The following is a 15,429-nucleotide window of genomic DNA, read 5'->3' as shown; positions in this document are numbered from 1 at the left end:
GGGGCATGTGCGTGTGAGAGAGAGCGAGAGCGAGCGCGGGGGATGCTGTGGGCAGCCAACTTGCACGGCAACTCCGAAGCTGATCATCAGCGCTTGATAACAGTAATGTGCAAGGATCCTCCCTAGCAGGCGGGAGGTGTGACGGGGAGGAGGCTGAGCGGGAGGCGGAGTGAGCCTTCTGGGCCCCTCGCTCCTATAAGGAGCTGTCCAGCTCCAGGCTTGCTGAATTCCAGCCGCTGCTCCTGGAGGTGGGATTTCTTTCTGGCTTTAGGCACAGTTTGTTTTGGAGCGGCTCCTTTAAGATTCCCGAAAGGAGGGTCTCTCTCTCTCTCTCCCTTTTTCCTCTCCCTCTCCAGCGTATTCAGGAGCGTTTGCATGCCGGATGGAGTAAATGAGCAAAGGGAAACAAGACAAGCCGGAGCAGCCGCTGTCTAAAATTGGGAATTAAGGAGACAGGGCGAGCAAAAGAAAATGGATCCTATTGCACAGCTGGTTTCGACTTTGCTATTGTTCAGCTTGTGGCATCTTGTGTTAGCAGCTAGCAACCGTAAGTACGGAACAATCTTTTTCACAGTGACCTGCTTACATGATTTTTTTTTTTTGGGGGGGGGGTCTAATAGTCAAGGGGGAGAAGTCAGCCTGCAAGGAATCTTCAATAAAGTTCACTTAAGCATTCCCCCCCCCACACACACACACACACATACACATTGCAAATGACTGTCTCTAAGAAGAACTAAGGTGAGGGTTTTCTCCGTTCAGAAATAGGAAGTTGTAGGAATCTGGGTATCATTTTCCCTGCAGCAAAACCTTACATCTAGGCTTCCTCAAACTGAAATCATTTCTGCTGGGTCTTTGGATGAATTGTTGTTTATTTTTACTCCTTCATTTTTCATGCCACTGTTGAAATCATGCAAATGCCTTCAGCCACCTCTAGTGCAGAGGGTGGCTTGTTTCATGCCAAGATTTAAGGTTTCACAACTTCCTCTCCCACATTCCAAACTAGATTGCATACCCTGTCTTATCATATCGGCACGGAATGGATGCTTGATTTTCCTACCGTATTCTTGATGTTGATTTTCTTTTTAGGAAAGACATACGGTTATAGCTGAACTGCACCGAACTGCAGCTGCTGCTTGAGATACAGAGCCTGTGTGTTTCCCAAAACACTGGAATGTAGGAAACCAGATCATGACAGAGCACAGTATTTAGACTAGCAGCACATGTCTCTGTATTTCAAGAAGACTGCATCGAAAACGGTTCTAGTGGTAGTTTTAAAAGAAGAGTGATATAAACCTGATTTTATTACTAGCCATCTATAGCGTCCACCTCTTCTTCCTAAATCGTTGGCAGTGTGCCTTTAAATCATTCTGTTTTCCGTTAGGAAAGGTCTTCTGGTTTTCACTGTCTACTGTTTTTGGGGGTTTTTTTGTAGCATTTATGCTAGAAATTATAGAAGAAAATTATGGTGATACTATGATCTGCATGCGTTGTCACTGCAAAGGAAAAGAATAGAAAGTCAAAACAAGGGATTTCCTTATCTGACATTTATCTTAGCCACTTTTGCTCCCATGAAGCTATCCTTGGGCACAACTGACAGTGAGAGTAATACATGTCAGTTCTCTGCTTCTAGTTGAAAGAAAGAGGGGAAAAAGAAGCATGCATCAGGAAACCATATGAGTATTTTTAAGACTTGGGACTGTGAACTATTCAGAAATCATGGCTCAACTAAACCTGTTCAAATACTTGCTTGCAAGGGGAAAGGGACAGAGGTCATAACTGTGCATAGAAATAGTCTAGGCTCTTCATCTGATGCTCATCATTAATTAAATAACAAAATTAGAATATGAAAGGTGCATTTGGGCTGCTGCTTGAAAATGTGGCTAACTTTTGTGTTCACGGAATGTAGTTTGTAACAGTTAAGAATAATGAGCACATGTTTAAAACAAATTATATTTTTAATGTCATGATAGGAAAAAAGACTTGGTGGTTTTTTTTAGTTCTACTGGGATCTTTTGAACACTAGAGGTCACTCTTGTCATTTTGATTCTATATTTTAAAGGCAGATAGATTGGGGGGGGGGGGGTTAAAGAAAGATAAATTATCATGTCTGCACAACAGAAGTAATAGAAAAGCCAAATATAATAAACATCATGAATAAGTATCAGCCCTCTTAGTGGTCTTACATAGACCTTATTTTAATGACTAAAATGATAAGCAGGTTCCAATATTTCCTTCATCCCAATAACACGATGGCTGATATTTTTCATAATGTTCAGCAGCACTAAACGGAAAAATGATTTAAGAAAGAAGGCTTGCTATTACTTAGTGGTCATAAAGTTAATTCCTAACATTTTAAAGGGAACTCTGTGCTAATGAGTTTTACTATTTCACCCATGACACTTTAATTTCCCTGTGCCAATAAACGCTCCAATTGAGCACACCGACTGCTCCCTAAATATTTAGGGCTCAATCGTTATAAAACTGCAATAATCAATCTTTTTATTATGTTGTACAGTTTTTACTTATACATTGAGAGCAATAAATTAGGTTGGATGCTCTTTCCCCGAAGCTTAGCTAAAGATTCTTCCAGGAATCAGCAATAATTACTAGTTTTCCCCAAACTCTGGCAGCCCTCGAGAGAGCCTTGTACACACTGTGGCAGAGGGGTATGCAGCCATTATGAAAAGTTTTCACTTTTCAGCAAAACAGGCCCTTAGCATGTTGGGCAAAACCTAGTGTCTATCCCCAGTTTCACTTTGATGTGAATTCAGCTTCTTTTTTTGATGTTTTATAATCTTTGGATGTTCACCTCAGTAATAAACTATTTCAATATCTAAAGAACCTACTATTATTGAAGACTGCCAATGCTCAATTTTATCCACTGCCATCTGAGTGTTGTTGGAGTATGTTGATCTTTACAGAACAATTCTAAGTATGTGTTCTCAGGAGTAAATCTTATAGACTTTCTATAGGATTTTACTTTCTGCTAAGCATGTTTAAGATTGCAGCCTTAGGGTCTTTACTGATAATCCTATTCATTCTTGGAAGCAGGTCCCCATGAGTTTATCAGATAAGCATAGGACCACAGCCATAAACAGCACCGATGAAATCCTAGCTACGGCAATATTACAGGAACAAGTCACACTAGTATGCATCTAGTTTAATAATCCATCAGTGAAGTCTGCAAATTGGCACATAACGTAAGGTTTTACATGTGTGCTCTGCAGCTCAGAGAACTACAGTTCAGAACTAGTTGCAGCAATCCCTTAATTTGTCTATAAAAATGTTAATGGAACATGAGCGTATATATCCTTTTAAAAATCGTGTCCAACTTCTAACTAACTTCATTGCATCTGCAGAAGTGTGTGTGTGCACACAAAAGGTTAGACTTTAAATGAAACTTTGGTGGTCTTAAAGGTGCCGCTGGACTCCAACTTTGTATTTCTAACTACACTATTCATGTAACTATCCATCCATCTATCCAGCCATCTATCTTGATTATAATGGAACTGAATTGGAACAACCCTGGTTGATCATAAGGTAAACCGGTGCAGATGGAAGTATTTTGGTTGGAATATTGAACTCTTGGCAGCATAGAAACAGAGAACAGTAGGATTTAAGCAGATCAGAAGAAGGTCACCCAGTTCAAACCTCTGCACTAGCAAGGTTTACCAGACACCTCATAGATTAGCCCCATGTCGGTCCAAATTGTAGTATACTCTAGGTAAAATGTCTGGTGCCAGAGGTCCTTGTAGAATGAATAACTTTAGGAAAGACTCTGCTGATGCCTCCAGATAGAAATTTTTCTGTTCTATTTCTGTGTGGATTTACATTTAGGAAGTGTAAATTTAAGATTTCTGTTCCCTTACTGCTTGTTAGCCCATGAGCAATCTTCCAACTCCTTTATTTTTGACGTCACGTTCTGAAATGAAGACTTGTCTATGGCTATTTATCTTCTTGATTAGCATATGACCTGAATTCTAATGAACTGTCTCTCAAAAATCTTTCTATAATCTCAGCAACAAGAAGAGCAGTGGAAAAGTTCAGGAGATGTCATTACAAGCATTAGAGTTAGTTCATGCTATGTAGTTTCAGAAATACCTCCGGCTCCCTTCATCACAGCACTTTATTAGATTAAATAACTACAGTAGCGATGAGATTTCTCCCCAGGATACTAATTACAGGAAAACAAATACAATAGACACACACGTTAATGAATGCTGTATCACATATGTAATAGATACCATTTTAGTCCAACCTGATAGAAAGTTGGGCTTGTAGGAAGACCCCTCTTTTGCACATTTAATCTTTCTCATATGTGCTTCCCCCAATTGCATTTTTACTTTTTTGCGCTGCTCTGTAGATTTTGGGGAGATTCTAATGTTTTCGCTGTGTGCTTCTGAAGCAGATACAACAATTTGGGGACTGGACAATGTAATAATAAAGTGGGAAATGTCAGTCTCTGAAGAATAGTAAAACAGTAAAAGGCATGAAAGTAGGTTGCAAAAATTCAGTGGAAATAATGTGGTAGAAAAGTCCAAAAAAGTTTGTGGGTCCTTCTACTTGCTCAGAGGAACTTTACAGTTTTCCCTTTCTAGTGGCAAACCCCATAACTTCAAATAAGCCTCACATAAAGGGATGTCAGCCATATTTGCGTGGGAAACTGTCGCTGGACAGCAAAATGGGCAGGGGTGAAAGTCTGACCAGAAACACTATGCGCATACAGCTTTTGAACTGAGGCAAATGTGTTTAGTCTTTAGGAAATTGGCATTTAGATCACAATTTTCAAAAACTGAAAAGGGGGACAGGGAAACGAGACAATGGCAGTTGTGAAAATAATAGACCTATAAGGCATGTCTTTCAGGGGTTTGCAGTAATAGGAATATCTATTTCATGAATGCATTCACTTTTAAATAATTTGGGACAGAACTGAAAACTGACTATGGATTGAACAGGCCACCTGCAATATGTATCTGTACAGAAACAGTGTAGAGGTGGGGTTATCTGGTGCAGTCAAATCCTTAGATACTTCCTCCTCCTTTGTATCTTTGAACTCTTCTCTGGGTGATGGAAAAAAGGTAAGATGATGAGTTATTTTCTTTTCTTCGATGACAGGGTCATAGGTACGGATGAGCAGATTCCACTCTCTGTTCCTTTACTCTTTCAGAATTTTATCTTGTGCTATCTGGCTAGTCTTGACATTGCATGTCCATTCCATCCTTCCCCCCAACAGGTTCGGGGCAGCCAGCCTTCCTTCAGAGACAATTTTCCCTTCTCCACTTCATCCTCACAACAATCTGGGGAATAGTTTAAATTGAGAGAAAGATGAGTGAGTTTCATGTTTGTATGGGGATTTGAAGCTGGCTCATGCCAATTTTTAACCTACACTAACTTGCTGTGGCTGCAATCCTAAAGGCGCTTGCTTGGGAGTAAATCCCCATGAAGAAGATGAGTGGAACATTTTTTTTAAAAAAAATTAATCATTACATTGGACTGAGCCAGTTTGCTGCAGCTCTCCATTCCTATTCGTTTGCATCAGCTCACTCCACATATCCCAATGATCACTTATCCACTGATACAGTATTGTAAGAACAAGAAACGCGTGGGACTGTATCTCCTTTTCGAACAGTGATCTACTGATGCACACACCCTTAAATGTCTGGAGACAGTTGGAAAATGTTCAAAAAAACCGGATGCTGATTGAGATGATGTGCTAAGTAATTTTAATCTAAAGCAAATCGGCTAATTTACTTTCTTAATTTTTTATTTCTCCCTAACCACCTGTGATGGTTTACAACATTGTTCTCACCTCTCCCTGGTTCTCCCAGATCTTATTCCAACACTCCACCAGTCTACCATATTCACTATGGATATTACCTAGCGATGGGGGAGGCAATAAACCAATTAAGCACAGTTTAAGGTACTCCACTAGCAAATTCAGTGTTTCCAAAGTCGATTCTTTTTTTTTTTTTTTGCTTTTTCATAAAACCCCAACTACTGACAACAACCCCTCTGAACAGCAATATATCTTATAATAAGTGAGACACTCACTGTTGATACTTTCCTGGAGACTGTTTGTACCCAGAACTCCCAACAACACCTCCCCCATTTCTTGCATTCATAACTGGCTGAGTGTGCCCTAGCGTGTTTACTCTCAGGGTTTTTAGGGTTTTTTGCAGCATTACAGCAGCCTGTTTGCCTTTACAAATGCAGCGTTTGTTAGACAAAAGAAGAAATACTCAGGTGCAGCCGGCATACAGAATAGGAAAATAGTTGTTTATTTGTACTTATTTTAACAAAGTAATACCAGAACCTTTCTTGAAATCATATAAAAGTAGTTGATCACAACTCAAAAACTCGTAGAAGACAATAAACGAGAAAATGTAATATTGATCTCTAAAACCACACAATGTACACATTCAAGACGAATCGCTAACAGCTCATTGTGGCAAAAAGAAAACCCTCTGATTTTCTTCAAAAAAGCCAAAATTAGGGTTGCTGCAAATGCGGCAGGGCACTTGTTCAGCACCTGAATGTACCATGTTAATCCCTCATGATCATACCATGTGCCGATAAAGGATATGTTCAAACTGTGTTGAATGGCTTGGACAGGTGTGGAACAACTCTGCAGCTGCTTATGGTAAGAAGCTGAATCAGAGCTGATTGGTTGATCAGCTGGGAGTAAGGTGCTGATCTATCGCCACCCCTCCCCAAAATAGCTACACACTGAGATGGGAGTTCAGAAGCAGTGTGTTTGTTCTCCCCATTGAAAAAGAGAGAGGGGAAAGAGATTTTTCTCTCCTTTTCTCTGTAGTCCAAGTAATTCACTTCTTTTCTGCACCACTTGGAGTGGGGAGAAGAGAAGGGCAATCAAGTGAGCTCCTTGTCAGATATGGGATATATCAAGAATGGGAAATCAGAAGAATTTCACTTCCAGCTGATAAGCTGGGAGTTAGCTCCTTATCCCCCCCCCCCAAATATATATATATATATATATATATATATATATATATATATATATATATATATATGCATAGGTCCAAAGCAAACATTTCCCAGCAGGAAATCAGGAAGCTGACTCCTGGTTGATCCGTCTTCACATGGCAATTGACTGCTGATGTCTGCAAGTTACCTGTTTCTGTGAATAGAAGTGAACATGTCATGAACAGCCGAACAATTCATTGGTGAACAGTAAGTCAGCTGAACTGGCAGTGCTTGAACATCTGTAGCCAAATTAGGGTTTGTAGAGTCTTTCGGGATCAAGTGCCGTGTTCTACTGGAGAAAGTTTTCCTTCCGGACGTTTCGAAACGTCTGGAAGGAAAACTTTCTCCAGTAGAACACGGCACTTGATCCCGAAAGACTCTACAAACCCTAATGATGTTACCAGCCGTGAAAACCTGAAATCTTTGATCTGTAGCCAAACATTTTAGATTGTTGTTGATCTCCACTGGAGAGAAATAAATCGTTATTGGATCATGACAGCAAATATCTGGGAAACTGGTCTCATTGATGCAACATTATCCTATAATAAATTAGTATTAGGGCCTCTTGTGAAGATCGTAATGGGAAACAAATATTTGCAAAGGAGAAGCTCTGCCTAAAATAATGGAAATAAAATTATAAAGGGAGGTCACAGGTTCTTGGGAAGCCTCTTTAGAGCCAACTAGCTCTCAACCACAAAATAAATATTTCCCATCCAAACTTGCCATAAGAGAATTTCAGAGAAACAGAGGAAGATCTGCTATTGGCAAAGGTGATTCAGCCAATGATTTTCATCTTTCAACTAAGTTAAGCTGTACTGCCAAATTGCAGGTTTGCGTTTTAAGAAGATATTATTTTCTTCATGCTTTTCTTATGAGAAGCGATGCTGAAACACGTGACACAACTCAGCAAAATGTTTGCAAAACCACAGAGTGGTTCATAACATGTTTTCACCATTCATTTGACCATGCACTGTATGGCTTGGAAGACGAAGAAGATATTGGATTTATGCCCCACCCTACACTCTGAATCTCAGAGTCTCAGAGCGGTTTACAATCTCCTTTGCCTCCCCCCCCACCACAACAGACACCCTGTGAGGTAGGTGCTGAGAGAGCTCTCACAGAAGCTGCCTTTTCAAGGACAGCTCTGAGATAGCCATGGCTGACCTAAGGCCATTCCAGCAGCTGCAAGTGGAGAAGTGGGGAATCAAACCCGGTTCTCCATTATAAGAGTCCACACACTTAACCACTAAACCAAGCTGGCTGTGCATGACCTGTTTGACTAATGCAACTGAAACTGACTTAGTAGTCCATCTCTAATGATGCTTTGATTATTTCCCTCTCTTCCCCCCAATTTTTATTTCCATTTATTTTCCTTTCCCCCCCTCATTTCTTTACTTTTCTTTATTATCCTTTCTTCTCTCCATTTCATTTCCTTTCCTCCCCATTTCTTTCTTTCCCTCCCCCCCCTTTTTTCCCCTTCCTTCCTCTCTCTCTCTGTGGAGCCTGAGTGGTGGGCATTGTGAAAGACTGCTGCTGGGGTATGTGGTTGCCTTAAAGGTCTGTTGGGAGCAGCTGCAGTTTCTGCATGAAGGGAGGTAAGGAGGAGTGGCAGGCGTGGGGGGCGGGAGCCAGCTCCCACCAGTTCAATTTGCACTTGATTATCCCAGATGGTGTGACCTAATGTGCTAATATTAGGGGATGTGGTCTAATATGCTAATGAGTTCCTGCTGGGCTTTTTCTACAAAAAAAGCCCTGGACCTAGGCATTTGCCTAGAGCAGCAGGTTGGGAGGGTATGTGACTTCAAATAGAAAAAAACAATTATTTGCATTAATTTTGCCAGCCTGAATCATACTCCCTCAGTGGAGCACTTTTTAAAAAGTCGATAATTTTGTATGGCTTGTGAATGATGTTATAAATATCCAAATGGCCCTTGGCAGAAAAAAGGCTCCCCATAACTGGTTTAGATAGAAGGCCCATCTAACTTAACAGATTATCAGCCTTAGAGTGGAGAAACTGTACATAGATTGCACTGGTAATTTTCTGTATCTCTCTTGGCAAAAGGGAGAGTACTACAGAGGCGACATCTGATCACTCTTTCTTTGGTTCATACTAAACCTTTGATGCACTTTGCCCAAGTGATTATGGTAAGGCTACACATTTTTCCGTGAGCCTATATACAAAAAAGGTATTTCTTGATGATTCTGGAGTCACAGTTTATTTGAAGTAGTTCCCTTCTGTGAAAACCTCAAATGCTTAAAATGAGAATGAAAAGTAGCACAGCTAGTGATGAACAGGTATGGAAGTGGATATCACCTTTGGCAGCAGCAGATATTTTGCACTTTCCAGTCTATTAGGCTGCAGTAGAAAGTAAAGAGTGGCTCTCGGCAGCAAAAGAACAACTGGTTTGGCACAGTTTAATCCTGCGGTTTGTTTCTCAGAGACCTGCTGAGTTGTAAATTCTTGACCCCCAACTGTGATTTGTAGACATCTTCCTGTACGTATGCACCCTCATGTTGCTAGCTTATTCATCTATATGCTGAATAATATCTAGTCACATTAATATGGCAGAGCATATAAAAAAAGGTAAAGGTAGTCCCCTGTGCAAGCACCAGTCGTTTTCGACTCTGGGGTGACATTGCTTTCACAACGTTTTCACGGCAAACTTTTTATGGGGTGGTTTGCCATTGCTTTCCCCAGTCATCTACACTTCCCCCCCAGCAAGCTGGGTACTCATTTTACCAACCTTGGAAGGATGGAAGGCTGAGTCAGCCTGAGCTGGCTACCTGAACCAGCTTCCGCTGGGATCGAACTCAGGTCATGAGCAGAGGGCTTCGACTGCAGCACTGCAGCTCTACCAGTCTGCGCCACGGGGCTCTTATGGCAGAGTATACAGGCTACCAAATACATAAAACTAGTGATATCACAAAAACTCATAATGATCCGGCCTGGAACATAAATTTGCATAGCTCATGAATGTTTGGAATGTAAAAACCAAGCATCGTTTGCTCGAGATGTTTTCCCGCACCGTGGAATAGAAAAGAATCTGCAGCAGAAGTGCAGAATATGTGTTTCAGTTTAAGTCTCTCTTTTTGGGGGGGCCAAATTATAGGAGCAAATCTACTGGACTGGAGCATTTCTCTGAATGGAAGCATTTCCACTCAGTGAACGAATGTTTCTCACTTCCCTATCCTAGTGCAGCCGCAAATGCTCCAGAAATGGGAGAACCCTCCCTAGAACAGTATTTCTGGAGGAATTTGGGGCTGAAGCACAAGAGAGAGGTAAGGAATTCCGAGGTGGGAATTATTTCATCTACAGAAATACTACAGCGGATTCCATTTCATGGACATATCTCAGCAAATATGTCCAAGAGGTGGTTTTAAGACTTCAGCAATATGGGGACAAGCCCTGAGAAGCTCCATAGCCAGCTGTGGGGCTTTTTTTTTGTAGGAAAAAAGTCCAGCAGGAACTCATTTGTATATTAGGCCATAGCCTTGACATCACCATTGTTTCACACAGGGCTTATTTGTAGAAAAAGCCCAGCAGGAACTCATCAGCATACTATGCCACACCCCCTGAAGCCAAGCCAGCCAGAAATGTGTTCCTGTGCATTCCTGCTCAAAAAAAGAAAAAGCCCAGGAGGAAAAGAACCAGTGCAATCCTTGAGTTTTTCTCGCTCACAGGTAATGGCTGGAACCACCCAATCCCTGTTCTCCAATAGCAGAAGGGCAATTTTGCTGTTGAAGGAGGAGGAGACCCTTCATCTATTATTCTTCTCTCCTATGAGGCTGAACTACATATTACATTTTTTCACAAATTGGGGTCCAGAGTTCTCCTCAGAATACTCCATGTACAACTTCAAAAATGGGCAACTTATTCTCCCTGGCCATTTTGGAAATTGTCTAGGGAGCAAGCAGGAGGAGAGCCAGTTTGGTGTATTGGTTAAGTGTGCGGACTCTTATCTGGGAGAACCGGATTTGATTCCCCACTCCTCCACTTGCACCTGCCGGAATGGCCTTGGGTCATCCACAGCTCTGGCAGAGGTTGTCCCTGAAAGGGCAGCTGCTGTGAGAGCCCTCTCAGCCCCACCCACCTCACAGGGTGTCTGTTGTGGTGGGAGGAAGGTAAAAGAGATTGTGAGCCGCTCTGAGACTCTTCGGAGTGGAGGGCGGGATATAAATCCAATATCTTCTTCTCCTTCTCCTGCATACTATCATTCCAAGCCCAGTCATGCACCTGAAGACTTTAAAAATGCTATTCCTTGAAGCTGCTCTGTGGTTATGTGGGGAAACTGAGTTGGGTCCAGGCAACTCAAGTTGTTATAAAGCATAATGTATAGTTTGGCCCTCAGTGTCCCCCAATGTCTGGGGACAGCACTTCAGGAGGCACACTGTATTGAAGTGGGAAAGAGGAGGTGGGAATGTTCTATTGCTTTCACTGAATTCTGCTTGTAGTTCTAAGAGAATCTTTACAATCTAGCATAAAGCTGAAAGTTAACAGAGCTTAAACCTCCATGTGTACACTGGGCTGTGATTGGCATTTGCCATGCATTGGTTCATGCAGAAATAACTACAAGACTTATGAATAGAGGTTTTTAGGAAAAAAAAATCTTTTACTTTGGCTAATAATTCCAAAGGCACTGTACTGTTATTGACTTGTACAGTTTAGTCTTCAAAAAGTTACATTATTATCTAATGTTCAGGCCAATATGTGGTTTCTTGAAACAATTCTGTAATGTGTAAGAACATGGAAAATAAAGACCATGGCCTAGTAACACTTCTTTAGAATGGTGTGAATCTCCCAGTCAGACTGGGATTCAGTTTGGTTATCTGCCCCCTTATAAAATATCTTGTACTCTGTTACAGTTCTGTTTTTTGGGCACCACATTTTAAGAAGGATATAGACAAGCTGGAATAAGTCCAGAGAAGGGCGATGAAGATGGTGAGGGGTCTGGAGATCAAGTCCTATGAGGAAAGGTTGAAGGAGCTGGGCACGTTTAGCCTGGAGAGGCGGTGGCTGAGAGGTGATATGATCACCATCTTCAAGTACTTGAAGGGCTGTCATATAGAGGATGGTGTGGAATTGTTTTCTGTGGCCCTGGAAGGTAGGATCAGAACCAATGGACTGAAATTAAATCAAAAGAGGTTCTGGCTCAAGATTAGGAAGAACTTCCTGACCATTAGAGCGATGCCTCAGTGGAACAGGCTTCCTTGGGAGGTGGTGGGTTCTCCTTCCTTGGAGGTTTTTAAACAGAGGCTAGATGGCCATCTGACAGCAATGAAGATCCTGTGACTTTAGGGGGGAGGTGTTTGTGAGTTTCCTGCATTGTGCAGGGGATTGGACTAGATGACCGTGGAGGTCCCTTCCAACTCTATGGTTCTATGAGTAGTAGTCCCCAGTTGGAACATGCATCAACATCAAAAGATATGTCCATTGAATTCCCTGGGGCCTCAGTGAGGACCATAATATAGATGAGTATGCTCTCAAATGAGCATCTGAAGCTACCTGAATGACCAACCCACCTTTAATGATCAGCCCCAGAATATTTTGCATTGAGGTAGTTCCTGGACAGCTTTGCAATGTATCTTTTAAAGAATACCCTTTCACCTTTTGCTTTGTCGCAAGCTTTTCAACAAACAAGCCATTTTCTTAACTTTCCTCCTGGGCAATGCACTGACAGAAGTAGGTAACTCCGTTGGGGTTTATTCCTGTACAATTAAGCTCTGTTTTCTCAGTCAAATCTCAGAGATCCTCTCAAATCGCAGAGATTTCTCAGACCAATCTCAGAAAACAGGGAACATCATCACAGTGATCAACATGTCTACCTTGTATCTGAGAAACAGGATGATATCTGTATACATTGCTGGGTAGAAGTCACTGATAATTAATTCCCTTGTATTAATTTTGCTTCTGCATTTTCTAATTGTCCTATACAGATTCATATGGGTCCGTCCTACCATCTGTTCAGTGGTTCAGTAGAATTGATTTGAGTTTTAAGTGATGACAATAGTGCAGTGTAGTTCCCACGGAGAAAAGTGAATGCCAAAATATTGCTGTATTTTATCTAATTCTCCAGGCGGTTATACATGCTCTCTGCCCCTCATGTGAATCACCAGGAGTTCTGGAGTGTGTTAACAAAATTGCCCAGACAGACAGATGTCCTGTAGGTGTTTCAATTCTTAGCCAGTTTCTTCTGGAGGGAGGGAGGGGGAGAGAGAGAGAGAGAGATAAGTTGTGTAGTCTTAGAGTATAGCTTTGGAGAAAGTGTTGGAGAAGAGAGATTGTGAGGGAAAAGTAAGAGGTGGGCAAATGATTAAGCAACTTCATCTTCCAGTTTTTTTGTGTGTGCATACTTCCTCAGGTACATTGAAACAGACTTTGCCAACTATTACATGTTGGGGGAGGGGATTTGCCAAAAAGGGCCCATTGGAGTCAAGACGGAAAATTAACTAACCGATAAGTATAGCTAAAGTTGGATTAAAGCAGTTGGTAAAAGCAGGAAATAGGACACGCAATGGGGTTCCATAAAGTAGCTGTTTTACAGCAAAGGAATTTCAGAAACAGCCTAGAATGGGAGATTGCCGAATTACAAGTTATTACAACACTTGGGACAATGGAATCCCCAGGGCTTAACGGAGATATTGACTTTTTATTTCATTACATATGTCTAAGTCACTCTGTTCTCACATCTGTTTGTTAAGTCTATTATCTTTATGCTAATTTGCTGCTATTCATAGAGCTTACCAACTGCTTTAATCCAGTTTTAGCTCTACGTATCATTCAGTTCCTTATACATCTTGACTCCAGTTAGCCCTTCCTGCCACTAACATCCCTACCTATATGTAATGGTTGGCAAAGTCTGTTTCAATGTTTCTGAAGAAGTGTACATGCACACAAAAGCTTATACCCAGTATTAAACTTTGTTGGTCTTAAAAGTGCCACTGGACTCCAACTTTGTTCTGTGGCTTTGGACCAACACAGCTACCCACCCAAATATAACTATGATCAGTCTGGAAAACCAGGATATAGCTCACAGACAATCATTCACATTATGATTTGCCTCAGCATATGCCGGCTTCCTTGGACTATGTTAGAGTTGTCAACAGGCGTGGAGAAAAACCTCCTGCCCTTTTAGAAGATGCTTAATGTGTGGCAGTGGATTGTTGATACTTTTTTTTTTAAAATGGTTTTCATATATTCATCAAGGTCAACCTCTAACTGCAGCAGCACTTATTAAATGACACTCATACACCAGAGTTCAAAAGACTGCATCTGTATAACATTTAAGTTTTTGCAATGAGATAAATACTGTGGGAGGACTTCTTGATTATATAACTTAGGTTCTAAAAGATATAGCAAGTGACATGCCAAGTCAGATCACTAGTCGGAGAGCCAGTTTGGTGTAGTGGTTAAGTGTGTGGACTCTTATCTGGGAGAGCCAGGTTTGATTCCCCACTCCTCCACTTGCACCTGCTAGCATGGCCTTGGGTCAGCCTTATCTCTGGTAGGAGTTGTCCTTGAAAGGGCAGCTGCTGTGAGAGCCCTCTCCAGCCCCACCCACCTCACAGGGTGTCTGTTGTGGGGGAGGAAGGGAAAGGAGATTGTGAGCCGCTCTGAGACTCTTTGGAGTGGAGGGCGGGATATAAATCCATTATCATCATCATCTTCTTCTATATAGCTCAGTATTTTCTACTCAGACCCACAGCAGCCCTCCATGGGATCAGGTAGCAAAACCTATTTCAAAAATACCTGCTTACCTGGGGTCCTTTTAACAAGAGATGGTAGAGATTGAACTTTCAGCTTTCTGAACAGAGAAATAAAGGATGCACATTCTCCTGCTAAAACATATAAACTTGTTATGGATTTCTTCCACTTAGCCTGGAGTCCACACTGCCACATCAATTTCCCGTTAAAATCCCCAGAACGGGTTAAGAGTGCCTTCCTAGAAACAAAAGCAATAGCAGATCTATTTGACTAAACAATGAAATCTTGGATCACATTGTACACAAAGCTGTGGGAAGAGCTGTGCATTCAAGTTTGAAAACACTTTGGAATACCCTCCTGAGAAAGATGCATCTGTCTCCCTCATTCATTGTCTTCTGCCACCAGAACAAGAATTTCTTGTTTTATTCGGCATACCTGCAACAATTTATTGGCCCGCCTTCCTTTATTTTGTATTGCCTGTTTATGTGTTTGCGTTGAATTATTTGATAATTTTAAATGTTGTTTTTAATTGTTCAAATGTTTTTTTTCCTAATGTGGACAGCCTTGGTGACCTTGACTGGGGAGAAAGGCAGCATAAGAATGTTTTGAACATATGAAGCTGACTTATACTGAATCAGCCCCTCGGTCCATCAAAGTCAGTATTGTCTTCTCAGACTGGCAGCGGCTCTCCAGGGTCTCAGGCTGAGGTTTTTCACACCTATTTGCCTGGACCCTTTTAGTTG

The 15,429-nt window shown here is 41.5% G+C and overlaps 1 protein-coding gene across 1 annotated transcript in view; it reads left to right on the top strand.

The window, feature by feature from the left end:
* Positions 1-361: 361 nt before the first annotated feature.
* CNTNAP5 (contactin associated protein family member 5) overlaps positions 362-15,429 on the top strand; it is a 705,383-nt gene continuing 690,315 nt past the window's right edge. Inside the window, exon 1 of the mRNA XM_060261906.1 lies at positions 362-547. Coding sequence (XP_060117889.1) covers positions 472-547 — 76 coding nt within the window. The 5' untranslated portion in view covers positions 362-471. The remainder of the gene's footprint in view (positions 548-15,429) is intronic.

The sequence above is a fragment of the Heteronotia binoei genome, chromosome 21 (assembly GCF_032191835.1).
Source record: "Heteronotia binoei isolate CCM8104 ecotype False Entrance Well chromosome 21, APGP_CSIRO_Hbin_v1, whole genome shotgun sequence".
NCBI lineage: Eukaryota > Metazoa > Chordata > Lepidosauria > Squamata > Gekkonidae > Heteronotia > Heteronotia binoei.
The sequence above is the reverse complement of the archived record's forward strand: the minus strand, read 5'-3'. Positions and strand labels throughout refer to the sequence as shown.